At 41.8% G+C, this 17,528-nt stretch overlaps 1 protein-coding gene across 1 annotated transcript; it reads right to left on the reverse strand.

The window, feature by feature from the left end:
- Positions 1-3,210: 3,210 nt before the first annotated feature.
- On the reverse strand, positions 3,211-17,492 carry vimr2 (vimentin-related 2). The gene is made up of 10 exons (XM_044039905.1): positions 17,173-17,492; positions 16,250-16,394; positions 15,955-16,113; positions 15,727-15,846; positions 13,703-13,798; positions 12,324-12,455; positions 10,425-10,550; positions 7,226-7,336; positions 6,986-7,110; positions 3,211-4,163 (listed from the first exon to the last, which is right to left on the reverse strand). The coding sequence occupies exons 1-10, from the start codon at positions 17,286-17,288 to the stop codon at positions 4,121-4,123; spliced, it is 1,173 nt and encodes a 390-aa protein (XP_043895840.1). The 5' UTR covers positions 17,289-17,492; the 3' UTR covers positions 3,211-4,120.
- Between the last annotated feature and the right edge of the window lie 36 nt (positions 17,493-17,528).

Here is a 17,528-nt window from a genome sequence, read left to right on the forward strand (position 1 = left end):
TCCTCAAATTTGAGACTTAAGTCAGACTCGAGTCAAGTCAATTGACTCGAGTCCCCACACATTGACAGTGAAACCCCAGAGAAATCATCAGTTTAAGTGCTACAGTAGGGAGAAGAGCTCATGCAGCAGTTATATTTGCCTCACTGATAAAAAAAAACCTTTACAATCACAAGACACACACAAACACACATGTCTACATGTAGCATAAGTGCAGGGAGCAGCCCATTTATCAACAAGGTGAAGATTTACAGGACAAGCAAATTCATTCAAAAGGTGTCCAACATCCAGGCAGGCCATCTGCCAAGAATCCGATAGAGCAAACGGCTGGATGTGTGTAAGCCTTAAGCTGACAATGAAGTCACTATAACACCCTGTAATGAGAATAAAAGCAACTGCAGCAGAATAAAAATCCTGGCGACTTTTTTTTTTCCCTCTCACGCTCCCTTGTCGCACAGACCTTTATCCACCTCCATGCAGCACAAACTGTGAAGTTGATTAATCGAATACTTTGGGGACAGAAGAGAAACTTTTTTTTATCAAGTTTTGGCTGTGACTCACGCACTCTGTGGAGTTTGGGGAGGAGAACATAAAAAAATAAATAAAATAACAACTGCCCTGCTTTATCTCTCAATCAAGACAAGGTAGTGGCGTGCCAAGAAAACAAGGGATGAAAACTTCACAGTGGAGGTGTTTGCCACCTGCTTTGGGACAGACTCTGGGGGGGGATGTGGGGGTAAATGCTGGGTCACGGCTGTCAGCAGTCTCTCAGTCATAAAGGCCGAGTGGGACCGCAGATATGAGGAGAGCAGAAACTACAGTGATGACATGAGGGACTCATGAACTCACACTACCACCATTCACCAGTGCCTGGCATATTTGCGTGTGTGTTTGTTGACACATTCCTTTGAGCAGTTCTCTCTGGACGTGCAGCTCTGTCTTATGTGATGCTCCCACAGTGGACGCCTGTCCACGACCTTGATAAAAGAGGAGAAGGATGCCCACTTCCTGTTGCCCTGAGGCGTGCCAGTGCTGCAACAAGGGAGAGAGGGAGCCCCATAATTTATTATTTGTTCCCCTCTTGTTAAGGAAATACTTTCTCAATCACTCTTCCTACTTTGTATATTTTCACTGTTCTTATTTTCTTCCTTGATTCATTCCCCCCCCCGTCATCTCTTATTTATTTGCTTTCTAAACACCAGCTTGGTCCGTTACATCCAGGCCGTCAGGAGGGGAAAAAAACGGGGGAAAAAAATGACGCTTGTCCTCGATGCTGACAGTGTTTATTTGTCTGAGTGAACCTGAGGGATAAGAGTATTTTAGGGATACCTGACCTGGGTTACCATTACCTCAGGCCTTAATCAGATTCCACGGCTTCAGATTGACGATATGTTGACTGAGTCTGTGAGCTCACATGTCATAATTTATCACCGCAGCCCTGCCACTCTTAATGTAAAGACATTCCTGCCCCATGTGAACTGAGGGACGTTATGTTCCCTGTCATGTGTTGTGGGAAACTAACTTATTCCCCATCACCGTCGTCTTTTGTTTGTTGGTGTTGGTCCAAGTTTTTTCTGCTTTCGCAACACCCTTCATCCACAAAACTCATCAAGGCAAAAAAGAAAACTGAAAAGGCCAAAGCGCTGGCTGACCACTGATCCATGACTCGGCTTTGAAAAATCGCCGCCTTCAAATCAAATTGTCCAGCATCAAGGAGCGGAGTTGCCGCAGTCCTGCCCCTGGCCACTCAGTGTCACCGACCGGCTTTAAAGGGGTTAACACACAATTTTTCTCAGTTGTCAAAGGACGTGTGATGAGGGCAGAGCAGTGCAGAGGTCACCACACCACACACTGCACAGATCAGGAGGCTCTGAAATACTTCATTATTGTTCTAAAAATGAAGCTAAGCTGTAAGTTTTTAAAAAGCGTCTGATTAGATGAGGGTTTAATTGTCCCGTCTTAGTAGTGTTGAGTTTTTGTCACATCTTCTATTGTACCGTGGGTGTTCACTACTTTGTTGATCCATTTAATCATTTAGCACCGATTTGAGGATATGCATTACCCATTCTGTGATGTGTGGTTACAACAAAGAGCGAATGATTATGGCCGCATTCCTGTTTGTGAGCAAACCTGGATGAAATTTTCTGGGGATGTTGGTGTACATTACGTTTACATTATTATATAGATATATTATAAAGTTTGGATACAGAGTCTGGATACAGAGTAACTGGGTGACCTTGGCAGAAGTTTGTGTATCTCTACTTTTTAAAAACATTTCTTTACAACATAGTGTTTTCTACAGAGCATCTTTTAATATTTAGGTTTAATTTGGGGTTTGTTTTGTTATTGAGAATAGACTGTTGTATAGAAGTTAAAAGTGTCCCCTTTATAAATGTTTTTCTTTTTTTAACTGAGGTCAAAAGAGAGAATTAAAAAAACACTAGATGTTGGGTAGAATTGACAAAATGTCTGCACACACGTTTATGCTCCCAAAAAGCAAAAAAAAACTTGATAGAAATCTCTTTATCACCAACCTGTCAGTAATTAACAGTGTTTTTCTGTGAGCAACAACTGGTGTGCAGACACATTCTGCTTTCTATAATGTTCTCATACATGTGTGATAACAAAACTTTTTTATTTATGGAGCGACATTCACTCTCTTTGTCTTTACCATGAGGCAAAGATGGTGCAGCTGCATTAGATCACGAACTCTGTGTGGTCCAGTGGCTTTTGATTCGGGAGATATAGAGTGGAGGGGGGGGGGGCACAGCGTCCTATAGCTCCTCTCCTCTGAGGGCTTGACTGATCGCTGCAGTGCTGAGAAAACAGACACAGCAGCTTCCTCCAGAGCCGGCCATGTTTCATGTCGGCACAATTAAACAAGTCACATACGGCCACTGAGCGCCGGCCCCTTCTCCAGACACTGAACTCAATTATTACAGAGGCTAACTCCTCATCGCCGCAAGTTCACGGAGTGTGGCTAATCTTATCTGATCCATTATTAGCAGCATTTTTCATCTTTACAGCAGAGCTAACAAGGCTTTGAGATCATTAATAGCCGGGAATGTTCAAATCTCAAGTTAAGCGTGAAGATGAGTGAAAGAGGGATCACTGAACATAAATCACTCTGCTCGCTCCAAAGTTTCTACGTACGGAGGAAAAAGTCTTAAGCTCAAGGCAGTTCTCATGAAATGGGGGGGGGGAGAAATGAGGTGATTTGTCAAGCAATCAAGTTTTATTTAATTCAAATCCAAAGCACATTTTCCAGAAACAGGAACCAAAAAAAGATTTATCACAGACAGCGTGTAGAATAAGGAGATTACTAAGAGATGTGTTACCAAAGGCTTATTTCTGAAATGACAGCAAACTGGGACGTCACTTTACAAAGCAGGAATCATGAATCACGCGGTCTTTCCTCGCGGAAAGATCCAGGTGCCCAGTTACACGAGCTCCACAGAAAATCAGCGACTTCACGAACCATTTGAAAAGCAAACGGTCGAATGCAAAACCAACACAAACGCATTACTGTAAAAGCAAAAAGGGCGATGAGACGCTTTTAGTCGGCGAAGAGAGAGCGCTGTCAATATGTTTGTTAACAGCAACGGGGTCAAGGGTTAAGAGCTGGTAATCAGACAAAGTTTGAGTGATGGATGAGGTGGAATCAGAGGAGGAATTACTCAACGGTGTGTGCGTGTGTGTGAAACTTGTTCAACAAAGAGAGAACAAAACATTTATGAATCATATCAGTGAGTTGCCTAAGAGATAAATCCCACTTAGGGAAATGTCACTGCCAGACACTGAATGGATGCACACTCATGGCAGAGCTTTCCGTCCTCCCACCTCCCTCCCAGCGTCAGACATTTCCATCTTTCTCAGAGACTTGGGGTCATCTGTCAGCGACCTGTTATCAATGGCCCGGCTTAGACCTCCAGACAGCATTAATCTGTCATGATAAGTTTACATCTGCTCATATTGCTGCGTTGGTACCTTAAGCTTTATCCTAGCGCCGATTTGTGTCTGTTTTTTTCTTGTGGTCTGTTTGCTAATCCGTGAGTGTGTGGTGGTGGTGGGGGGGAGCATCCAGCCGAACTCCAGTCACCCAGTCTGACTCTTCATCCTCATTTCACAGGTCACACAGCCTCGCCTCCTCTTCCTCCACCAGACTCCTGGAGCAGAGAAACACACAAACACACGACATACAGGTGGACAGTTGATACAGTTTAACCTGTGAGACGGAACACTGCTTAACATTATTTTCAGGACCAATTATGTTTTTTGTTTTGTTTTTATAAACTGGTCAATCCTGTCCTCACGTAAGACAAAGAAGCACATCAAATAAAACCTAAAAAACAAAAAAGCATTAAAAGGAATACCGATTTGCATGTAGCTTTGTATTACTAGAATAGGGCTAGTATTCTTGAAAAATTGTCCTTTCTATACCTGTGAAGCGGTGAAGTAATCCTTTAACTATTATCCTGCATTTCACCTGAAAAAATACATTGGTCACTGATCACCAATTTTGTTTTGATAAAATACTGTATGACTGACGATCGATTGATCATTCCAGCTCTAATTAGTTCAGTCGTGTTGGATCATTAACCTCAAACATTCACATTGATGTGAGACTGTTGTTCTTGGCGCAATAAGTTAGAAAAGACTAAACTTTGAAACTCAATTATAAAGTCATGTTATCATCGAAAACCCCGAGGACATTTTTGAACACATACATTTGATTCCATCTGTTAATGATGCATGTATTTGTTTAAAAGCCCCAGGATATCGAATAAATTGATCTTAATGTCCACATTCTACATACTGTATACACTCACTGGCCACTTTACTACTTTAGGTACATGTGTTCATCTGCTAGCACTAATATCTTAATCAGCCAATCACATTTCACCAACACATCAGAATGAAAAAAAATAAAGGTAATTTAAGTGATGTTGAATAAGATGTTGTCATTGGTGTTTGACAGGCTGTACTGAGTATTTCATAAACTGCTGATCTGCTGGGATTTTCACACGAAACCATATCTGGCGTTGGCCAGACTGGTTTGAAATGATAGAGGCAACAGTAACGTACGTCAGTTACTTAAAATAAGCACTCGTTAAAACCAACATATGTGGAGGACCATCTCTGGGCAGATGACATGTGGAGCAGATGAACAGCTGAAGACCACACCGGGTGGCACAGTTGTCCTATGTACCTACTGTAATAAAGTGGCCGGTGAGAGTATAAATAAAATGCTGTTTTAACTATGTATTGAAATCTCCCACTACTGATATTTTTAGACGAATACAGACCGCAGAAAAAAAGCTGTAAACAAAATACTGACATAATCACCACTTGTCCCGTTTACAAAATGTGTTTTTCATCACCACCAGGTCCTGAGGGAAATATCTGTTTGAGACGGTGTCTCTCTTTGCTGTTTGGTGCTGGGCAGGTAGAACACAGTGGGGGGGAGGGGGGGGTTAAAGCAAAATCTAAAAACATCTGCCTGCTGCATCTGGAAACACTAGTTGTGAGGGTGGTGGGAGTGAACCAGTGGTGAGAGGGCAGAAAATAAACAAAAGTGTGAGCTGAAAGATGATACGAAGGTCATTCTCCTGCACTGTTACATTTTGATTACATCTTCTTTAAAGAACAGGCCCCACTTTCATCCACTGATAAGTGTACACTTAACTAAAAGAAAATATTGTCCTCAGCTGAGCTACTTGTTTGCTGTGTCATGTAGCAGCAGCAGCAGCAGCAGCAGCAGCGCGAGCAAACCCATTGAATGAATTATAGTGTAAAATGGTTCACATTAGCAGTGAGTAAAGGAGCGAGCATCTGCCCCGACTGCTCCGAGATGCTTTCACAAGCCATGAGCCACACAGTAAATGTAGCCGGGGGGTCATTAAGGTCTGTTGTGCAGACAGTTTGCTCCGCTGCAGACAGGATAAACAATTGCCGCCATTTTCATTTTTTATTCATGGTTTTAATCACGCATGACAAAACTCCAAGTGAATACAGAGAGGGGAGGGTAAGAAAGTTGGCATCGACTGTGTGTCTTTCCTGTGCTTTTACTGTCTGTTGGGTAATGACTGAGAGTTAAAACGGAGGTGATTTTTTTTGTCCGGGGTGCTGACATTAACAGGCTGGCGTGTCTGCACAGGCACCTTATTATAGATACTGCCGACATTCAAGCGGCACTAAATGAGCTGCTGGGATATGGACAAAGGATCTTGAGGAAATGCTTTTTGTATTATTCACTTTGATGGTTTTGTTGAGACATCATGTTGCAGGTGAAGGACAGATGGCGACAATGAATAAATCATCTTTTCCACACTTCCACGTGTGTTTACTTGAGCACTTTTAGGATGAGCTCATAAGTGACGAATTTCAAGAGTAAACAAAGCATCGCAATGATTTAAGTCTAATCAAATCATCCCAGGATGATTGTGTGCTTTGCCCCAGACAGCTCACTCACCTTGACAGGTTCACATAAGGTGTAGCCCTTTATTGAGCACCACAGGGGATTTCTGGTTTCATTTAATCTCCTACTGCAAAGACGGGGATCTATAGTATGTCAGGGGAGTCTATGGATTTTAATTACAATCAGAAACTACACCATCTTTAACAGAAAAAAACAAACTAATCAGTGAAGTCACCGGGTTCAGTGATTTTGTTGGAAAAACAGGTCCACGTTGTCCTTCAGATTTAGATGACAATCCCTGCTTCAGAGAACTAGGCTAGGTTTAATCGCATACAAATACTTGATACAAATAAGCCCGTACTGTTCTGGAGTCTGCTTATGTCTCTGGAGTTACTGTATTGTGCTGTATGAGCCATAAGCTGTGCAATAAAACAACGTGTATTTATGACAGCTCTTCTTGCAAAATAATGGTCTACATTACTGCATTTTATGTCTTTGAATTAAAATGAAATCAAGGCTATAAAATAAATCCCAGAAGGTTTCATTTATCACATGATGATAATGTCTAACCTGTAGGCAACGATCTCCATGTCTCTGGCCATCTTCTCACTGAGCAGCTCCTGGTAGTCCTCACAGTGCTCCTTCATCTGCGCTTCAAGGTCGGCCTCCTGGTGCCGCATTTCATCTAGTGTGAACTGGACGTGCATGCATGAACACAGGAGATTAAATTAAATGAATGACATTATTAGTCCAAACCATTGGGCCATCACAGAGTACTGTATGATTACAGAAACATATCTCCGCTTATACCTTTAACTCCATAATCTCATCCATGTATGCAGCCTTCTTCATCTCAACCTCATCTTCCAGCTCTGCATTACACATCTCAAGCTCAGCGAGCTCCTTTTGTAGCTCTGAAATCTGAAAAAAAAACAAAGAGCAGTGACAAGTCATTCAAAATATATAAGTAAACATACATCCTGATTTATTTATTTATCTTGATGCAGAAATGCCTGACTATGAACTACTATTCCCTCTAGGGTCATTTTCAGTTGGTAATGGTTGTCAACTGCCTCAGCGTTCACCTTCAACTTGTTAGGTTAGCAAATGAGTATTCATGTTATACATGCAAATAAAATTAAATTGAGCTCCATCTAACAGTCACCAAATATTAGGTAGAAATGTAACTTTTCAAAAAAAGGACAAAATTAGAAGTGGTTACATGATCACAATGGAAAAACAAGTTTAAAATGTCAAATTTCGTGTTGCAGCTGAGATGCAGCGAGAGCAATGGAGGAGGAAGAACAGAGAGTACAAGTGAGTGTGTGGCTGTCAAGGAGGCTGAGGAGGTACGGAGGTGCTAGTTCATGGAGAGCTTTGAACATCAGGAGGAGAATTTTGTGATCAATGCAATGTTTGACAGGGAGTAAGTGTAGTCGCTGAGGGAATGGGATGATGTGTATTGATTAGGACAGCTGCGTTATGAGTTTATTGGGAAATTTGAGCATCAGACCAACAAGGAGAGAGTTGTTATTATCAATATGGGAGGTGACAAGAACATTTACCAAGATGGCGGTGCTCCTGTGTGTTAGAGATGGGTGTAAACAACTGATATTACAAAGGAGAGAGTATGCAGACTGAGTTATAATGTTGTGAACTGTGGAGGATGACACCCAGACACTTCTCTAAATATGCCAATTGAACCGATTAACACAAATAAAACGAGTTATTTTACTGCCACCCTAAACTAGGTAAGGAGCATCTCTCCATGTGTCTGAGGTTGCGGTGTCCTGCTTTGAGTAATTACAGCAATCTCACAAGTTCAACAATTAGATGTCACAGCCAGATGGGGACCCAGACGACCCTGCTCGTCTTTCAGCGAGCCAGCCATTTACAACTCTCAGGCTAACCCGATCATGTCACTTACTCACACACTACTACGTCCTCTCTGCCACGATAAGTGAGGCCTGGCCATGTTTGTGTGAAGAGGAGTAGTGGTGTACAGTCCCATAAGTGCCTGTTCCATTATATACATTTCTGTGTCAGGGCTGATTTCACAGCAATCTGTTTGTTTGGCCATGTTGTGTCTCAGTGAGAAACCAGACCCGAGGCATCCATCACAGGCGAGAGAGGAAACAGAGCAGATCGAGCCGTGCTGTCCATCCGTCAGGCTGGAGGTCTGAGCAGAGCTGGGGCTTGTGTGAGGCGTGTAAGGTAGAGGTAGATGGTGTTGGGAGAGTTCTGCTGTGGTTTCAGAGGCTCCCTGTTTATTTAAAGAGCTGGAGGTAGAGCCACAGCCACAGTAACGAGAACCAACCCACCATGTTTGTTACAGATGTGGTTAGGTGTCAGCTGTGGTCTGACCACTGATGGATGGTAAAGAGGTGAACGTTTACTGGAGTCACTTTGTGATTTTAAATGAGAGTCACAGTCTGCTGGAGCTTCACTTTGCTGCGTCTGGTGTGAAAATCACAGTTGCTTTCACAATGTTCTTCTGCCCACTGGACGAGAGATATCAAATGAAGGTTTATTTCCTCTAATCCATTTGCAGAGGAAGTCTCCAGTCAGTGTGTGTGTGACATTTCAGCATGTTTATGATGCTGCAGCCACTCTGAAAGTCTGTACTTAATAACTGAGGACAGGGAGTGCAATAAATCCTGTCTGAGCTGAAGTCGAGCCCGTCTCATCTCCTGCTGAAAGTGTCCACAGAGTAAACACAGTGGTCAGCAGGATCTCCCACACTGTTGCTCAGCTGTCACTCAGCTGCTCTCCACTCACTTGGTCTACTGTGGGAAACCGTTCATTTGCAGCATTATGTCTGATTTAGGAGCTGATGGCCGAGGCACGGCCAGTTGTTGTCTCTGAGACTCCTTGTTCTTTGTGAGTGAAGATGTGGGAATTGTATTATGGGAACATAAGTAGTCGGTAGCAACAGAAGGATTAAAAAGACATAAACACAAGAATTAAGGGGTTATTTCACTTCCAAAAAAAAAAACATTAACGAAAGAGCCAAAGAAATATTGTCCTAATTCAGTCCACATAAGGACTAGGATTAACAGCATATAAACAATAATTTAGCATTCGGTAAAATATACTTATTCAACTAAAATATGCTTATTTGCTTTAATGCAGAGAACTGTGATATGTGTACATGTCTGAACAGTTATTATGAAGCTACTGCTAGCAGCAAGCTAACTTTGCTTAAAATAAATTGGAAATGGGAAAACATGTACAATTAGCAGCAGTGTTTTAAAGACTTACAGGATATAAAGCAATAATTTGACATTGCGTAAAATACACTCATTTGCTCTTCTGCTACTGCTAGCATAAAGCTAGCTTAGCTTGCCATAAAACTGGGAACCGATTAAAACAGCTGGCAGTTTAACTTAATGGAAAATGACTGCGTAGTCCAGCATGTGACCCCTCATAACAACACATTTTGTCATGATGTTAAAACCAATTTCTTTGACATCTTCAACACAGTGGGGTACTAAGGATTATTAAGGAATATTCTGGGCAGATGCTGATACTTTGATTCTACTGTGGAAAGAATCTGATTCACTGTTTGCTGATTCTTCTCAATAATGGCAAATAAAACCAAATGAGTGACCTCTAATGGTGAGACTGCAGAGTGTACCAAATAAAGGACTCCTCCAGCTCACCCTCCTCTTTCCCAGGCACACATACTGTGGTGGCCTTCACATTCCAGAAAGTATGTAAACACTCTTTCACAACTGTCCCTACTCTACCACTCTCTCTGTGACGTTTCAATGGTTAATGCATCAGGAAATACACAAAATGGCAGCCTACATAAATCAAGACCCATATATTTAAAGCAAATAAAACTTATTCTGAGACTATGAAAACATTTTTTTAAAGCAGTTTTGCACGTAAACATACTTCTGGGTAGTATATTCAATTTCTGCCATTAATCCCTACTAAATATTACATAGATGTTATGCATTAATTTGAGCAAGCCTTTAAAAAATAATTAAAACATAAAACTCACCAGCATCTTCAACTCATTAATGTCCTTTGGCAAGCCTTTGACCTTTGAACTGCTGACTTTTCCCACCGCCAGTTCTTTTCCATCATCAGCACGAACCACAGCTGAAGAGGCAGCGCCACTCTCGTACTGTAAACATGGGACAGAGGACGTTTGTATGTATACAAAAACTTTCACTTTCACCCTGGAAAAGACTACGAGGACAGTGCTCAACTTCGGGCAGTGATATGCAATTTGACAGGGGGAGCAAAGAGCAATCAGAGACTCTTGTACAGACTGAGGTTAAACCTCTCCTTGTATACGCCACGTTTCTGATTAGATGGAACAAGTGCAGCCGAAATGAGCAACATGAGGGTGCACAGGTGTCTGGGAGTCAGCCAGCAATCACCATTACTGTTCAAACCTAATAGCAATCACTGCAACACTGAGACAATTGCGTCTGATAATCGAGGCCAGGCACAGAAGACAGGACGGTGTCCAGCTGGCGAGAGAAGAGACACAGAGAGAGGGAGGGAGAGACAGACAGACAGACAGACAGACAGACAGAGGGAGTAAACAGACGAACAAAAAAAACCACATGTATGCATCTAAACATACACACAAATATATAAATACGCTGGATACTCTTCAGTAGTGCATGCAAGTGAAGGACACACAGACACACACGTCGGTGTCAAGGCTGAACCATGAACCGTTTTCAAACTGAAATCTAAATTTGAAACAAGTAGCAAATCGCAAAAGGCTGCAATTGAAATATACTATACTGTATATATTATATATATATATATATATATATATATACACTAGTTAATAATTAGATATATCTTTTCTTTTTCATATATATATATACACATACATATACATGTACATATATATACACACACATATATACATATACACAGATATACATATACATTTTGTCAATCACATTGCAATCAGAACACACACACATGCACCAACACACACACACACAATTGTCCATGGAGCCTGGGAAGGCGGCCAGCAGTCTGATTACGGCTCTGACCTCTGAACTGGACAGGCATCCTTGCCCCAGAGGGGGTCAGACCCACCGGAGCTATCGTCTGACCCCAATGCAGCACCTCTGGGTGTGTAACACTGACACTCTCACACACACACAAAAGGTAGACAAAGGCATTCTGTTTGGCTGCAGAACTTTAACTCCAATTCTCAAGTTCTGTCATTGTGTTGTTTTAAGAGCAAAAGAAAACACGTGGGAGTATCCTTGTGTGATTTGTGAAAGGTGAGATTTACATCTGGACTTGACCGCGCTGCTGCAGAGGGAGGAAGACGACGATGTGGTGAAAATCAGAGGTCAAGTGGTCAGTAGGTGATGCCAAGTGATTTATGGACAGCATGTATTAGAGGAGAACTATTACTCGGATTTTGTTCCTTGTGGTGTTTTTTTTTTTTGTATACAACAGTATTTGGAATAAAATGCACTTGAATTATTACATGGAAAAGTGCTTGTTCAGCAGAAGATTTTCTCCGTGAGTAAGATAATACCATATTATTGGTTTCTAAATAAAGACATATTCATGTGTGTGTGGAATTGTACTGTTGTAACAAATGGATGTGTAGAAAGTACTCGTATATTTCGGTCCAGTGGTGTTAAGTTCCCTACAAAGGGTCAGTAGATAAATCTAAGAGGTTGTTACTTGAATAATGGGAGGGTAAAAAAAAAAAAGTGAAGTGTATAAAGTACATGCACCACAATATTTATGATACTACTGGTGCGGATGATATCCACTAGTGTACATGCAAGTGTATCTTAAATCAGAGATGGTGCAAAAAAAAAAAAAAAGTGTGGACTCAAACGAACACAGGTATGTTATTGTCAAGCATTTAACTGTGCATGTGTTTGATGCTACATGTGCGTCATACCTGCAGACTCTCAGCCAGTTGGCAGTAATACTCCTTTACATCCAAGACTGGCGTCATGTCTGGGCTGCTAAAGCCAATAGCTGGCAGTGCTGCTGCCGTCCCTTCAGCTGGATCCACCAGACTCTCCACGTCCTGTCATTGCATAGCACACATCAACACACACACAGACAGTGGTGAAACAACATTTAAGATATTTTACTCAGTGTGTGCAGCAAGTGCCGTAGGTTTTTGTGCTTAACCATTTAGTTGTATGTCATTTCATATTTCCACTGCCCTTCATTGACTTGACAAACGTAAATATCTGGTAAATTCCAGTCTTCGTTATTAAACATGTGATAATTTATTGAATACAATGCATTTTAACCTGATCACTGGTGACTTGCATACCTGAACATTGAAAATTAACTGTTATATTACTATTATATGCAACGTGCCCTTGGGGTATTGTGTCACATAAACACAGTGAAATAACCTTTGAATGGATGGGCAATAGAAATATAATGTGGTATGAGAAAGAAATATGCAACTAAAATAATGTACCAAATTTAAGTATTTCATTACCTTGTACCACTGCGACAGCTAACACATCAGTACATATTGATGCATTTACACATACTGTACACGTATAAGACCTCAGCGTGTATGTCTACAGCTTCTAATATGTGCTTTTTAACAGACCTCACATTCATCACAGGGAAAATGAACTGTTACAGAGCTGCAGTGGCAGCCTGACATTTTTCTCTTCTCCCTCCACCTTTATATCGACATAGTGTCAGGGGGAGAAAAAAAAGAGAAATCTGAAGGTGCTGATAATGCCAACAGTTAATAAAACAAAGCCAACTTCTGTTTTCATTTGATATTCAGTCCCATTTTCCCCCCGACTGTAAGTTATCGAGCACGTCTCAGAGGGATAATGTTAAACGTCAGGCAGCCTCGCTTCGCAGAGAAAATCAGTGAGTGATGGAGCTGATCCTGGATCAGCTGCTTCTCTATGTGCTACTGGGGCATGTCTGTCATCTCCTGGTGATGTGGAGAAAATTGTAGAAGATGGAAGGTACAGGGCGTGTGTAAGAGTTCAGTGATATCTTGTATGTGCACAAACGTCTTTATATTCGTAATTTTTTTTTCAAAAAGCAATGAATTCTAGCATGTCACAGTTTACTACATTTTATATTGTGCATTTAATTTTCCTTTCATGTGCTTCTGTTGACACGTTTGGCTACAGCAGGGAGACTGGAGTAGTCACAGCTTCTTATCTCAGATCAGGGCATGTGTCCAACACACCTGTCTGGCCAAAGTGCTACATTCTGAGTCATTTTAAGGCTGTAAACTGTTCTTTTCCATCACACTGCAGCTATATATCTCCCCATCCCTCTCACCGACTGGTGCTGGGCCTCCATGTTGGCCAGCTGCTCCTCGTAGATAGCCACTTGCTCCCTCAGTGCCAAACATTCTGCCGTCACACCATCCACTTCCTGAGAAGAAAATCAAGTTAACGGCGCAGAGGGCTGAAAGCAAAAGGAGTTCAACTTAATTTGTGGAGGTGTCTGAGAGGAGAGCTCTGCAGTTTGGGAAGTAAATCACACCACAGGTTGAAATAGAGTGGGGAAAAAAAGTCTCTGTTCCCACCCTGAGCAACCATTTTAAAAAATCATCAGCACATCCACCCCGTTTCTCAGAACAGTGAGTAGACACTGCAATGCAGAGGAAGGGGGAGGAGGAGGAAGAAGATGAGACGGCTAACTAGACACAAAAGCCCTGTCCACCAATGCATTCAACCGTGGGGGATCTCAGCTCATCCACTCTTATAACAGAACCAAATTAATTGGCACTGGATGCAATTACTGTGGGTGTCTGCGTTTACTATTGAATACATGCAGGGAGGGTTTGTTGGTAAAGTTGTGGAGGAGGGTGTAGCTGTGAGCCATAGTAGTCAGTCCTCCTCCTACTGCTGCTGCTGCTGCTGCTGCTGCTGCTGCCTGTGCTCAAGGATGATTCAGCTCGGGAGAAACTTTTTTAAAAATCAGTCTGTAAAACTTAAAAGCAAAATAAATTTTAATGCCACTTAGGAACAACAAGACAAGCTGCAATCAAAACATTGGAGTTGTTTTAAGCATCCAGGAGAGTAAAACCAGGAATTATTTGGACACCTAATAATGTGATTAAAGTATTTCAGAAACTGCTTCTCTGGGACTTTCATGGTCAAACATCCCTAAGGTTTACAAGGAAATGTCCACTGAGCAGCAGTTATGTGGGCAAAAATGTGTTGTTTATGGAACTTTATGGCTCAGTGTTCAAAATCCTCAGTTTCTCAGTTCAGATAAAGACCAAGAGAGGTTTCTGCACCAGTTTTCATATTCAAAAGCACTGACACGTTCTCCTTTAAACCACTCTTCACTCACTTCTATGTGTAAATGACTTGTAAATTGTGCAAATTACTGTTGAACCGACAGCTGGCGCATCGCAGTGAGACAATAAAGGCGGAAATTTTGTGGGAAAAGTACATCACTGTCACTGCACCATCGCGTTAGCAGAATCACAACTCGTCGTGTGATGAGCTGTGTAGCGTTTACTCCTCTCCTCCACATCTCTGCTCTTCCTCTGCCTCCCTGCTGATTTCACACCAAGTCCTGTCACTCTGCAGCTGCTTCCAATTCAGAACCAGAGAACTGAGCCAGCAGGAACATTACAGTGCCGAATCACAGCTTGCACTGCATCTGTAGGGGAGAAATTAAAGCCTCCCTCACATCTGCTCTGGCCCGGGAGGAGATTAGCCCCTGGCATCCAAGATTTTTGTAAAAGTTTGTGGCTTAGGTTACAATGGGCCATCAGCCCAGACTGTGTGACTGCTGGTGATCAAAACCCACTGGGCAGCACTACAGAGGAGCAGCTGTGCAGGCTTTCAGCTGATTCAACAGGAGGCCGAGTGGAGAAGCAGTGGGTAAAGGCTAGACAACACTGCCATCTAGTGTTGAAAAAGCATCATCACAATAAAGGTGCACACCTGCGTAGTTTTTCAGGGTAGAAATTAATTTCTCTGCTCTGTACAGGACATGGAATTAAACACAAAATAGTCAAAAATCTGTTAACATTTTGTAAGTTAATGAGTTAGAAATTAATATTATTTATTAGCAGGGATGCATTAAAGCAGTTTTCCAAACTTTTTATATGGGAACCGACTTCTGGTTTCTTTTAATTTCAAATACATTTGTGTTTTTTTAGAACTGAATCTGACCTGAAAGTGTGCAGTGTCTCATGGCATACGTTACATACTGTAGGTTAATGTTTATTGTAAAGTTAAATTCAGTTATAGAACGCGGTGAGTTGTTAGTATTCAACCTGGCCCCCTCAAACTTTCCATTTTCAAAAAGGTGCCAGGTAAGGTTGCTCCTTTATTTATTACCTCAGCAATATATTGTCGTTCTTTCTGGTAGAAGATTCTCTGCTGTGAGGCCTTCTCGTAGCTTTCCCTCACACACTCTAGCTCTTTCGCTAGCTCCTCTGTGTCATGCAGAATCTCATCCTACAGGGTGGAGAAGACAAGTGTTGGATCATAGAAGTAATTGAGGGAATGCCATCACACACACAGAGACATGCAGCAGGCACACCCAGCAGCTGCAGCACCCCCTACCCTCTCCCTGCGCAGTCTTTCCACCACTGTGTCCAGGCTGTAGTCAGGTGGGGCCACAGTGGACGTGACACAGGACGAGGCTTGTCGTCTGTTCAGCTTCTCCTCCAGCTCCACAATCTGACATTCAAGTGATTCGTTCTCCTCCTCAAAGCAGTGAGCCTACAGGAGGAAAGTCAGGCACGTGTATAAATACATTCACATTCACTTGCTTCATTTACCATGAACAAAGGCATGACACAGTGGGGGTGGGATAAAGTGCTGAGGTGTCAGAAGCAATTATACTGCTCGTCCTCACCAGTTCAATAAGCCTGACTAGGCGGTCATTGAGGGCAGCGATAATGGTGCGGTCCTGTGTGAACCGGTTCAGACCCTCTTTGTTGAGGGACTTGGCAGCAACAAAATCCAGTTTGTCACAGTCACATTCGTCAGCTGCTGCTCTCCTGAGAAAAGAATATACCGAGCCAACGACTACACTGAATATTTTTGGAGGACCCTAGAGATGATTAGTACCCACCTTCGAGTATACACACAGTCACATTAGTGGCTATTAAGAGTACATTAACTAAAACCAATCAAAGCATCACTCTTTAAATGCTTTACGTACATTTCCTGATTATCCTGATGGTTAATAACCACTAGACTATGAGTCTCCATGATCACATTAAAGCATCAGTCATCAACTTTTTACATCAGAATTAATTTACTTTCCAGTGGTTTTTAGGCCATTACCAGGAAATACCTGATAATGCATTGTAATAAAATACATCAATGAATAATGAATAATGCAGACTCACCCAATAAAGATCAGTGGATTCAAACTGACTTTCATTGCAAGAGTTAAAGCCAATACATTTGAAAAGGACTGTGAGTTTATATGAAACCAAAAAAATAAATGGCTGATGGAAATGTAATGTTGAGATTGCTAAAATATTACCACACAATTATTACATTTTCTTTCCCTCATCATTTGTTTCTGATCCCTATTGTGTACATTTTGTAATACATTTTGTTATTAGTGTACAATATACATATATATACATACATATATATACACACACACATACATTCATATATATACATACATACACATATATATATATATATAAATGTATAACATATTTGTGTATGTTAATGTGTTGTATTCCCCTGAAAACAAGTGATTTTTAAAAAGCTATCTTTTTAAAAAAGACAATTTTATATCCCTCGACTCCCACTGACCTGAGAGGGGTCCGGTACTGTCCTGCACACTGCATCTGCATACCCATCCCTCCACTTCGACTCCAGGCATCGTCGTCAAACACCCTGCGATAAGACGACACTCTGAGCATGGCCATGGCTTTGGACAGGTTTAAACTGGGCTACGACACAACAGGCAAACAGAGACAGCAGGACCAAGGTGGGCGTTTATATTCACAGAGAATGAGAATGTGGCATCGAGGTGAAGCATCTCTCATTATCTACTGAGGAGACTAACAATAGCGCCAACATCAGCGCAGAGCAATCTGACATTCACCTGAGGAGTGAACCCCAAAATCCATTGTGCAGTTGCTTTTCTTCAGAAATCTATCGACAGG

Source organism: Solea senegalensis, linkage group LG12 (genome assembly GCF_019176455.1).
Source record: "Solea senegalensis isolate Sse05_10M linkage group LG12, IFAPA_SoseM_1, whole genome shotgun sequence".
NCBI classification, from domain to species: domain Eukaryota; kingdom Metazoa; phylum Chordata; class Actinopteri; order Pleuronectiformes; family Soleidae; genus Solea; species Solea senegalensis.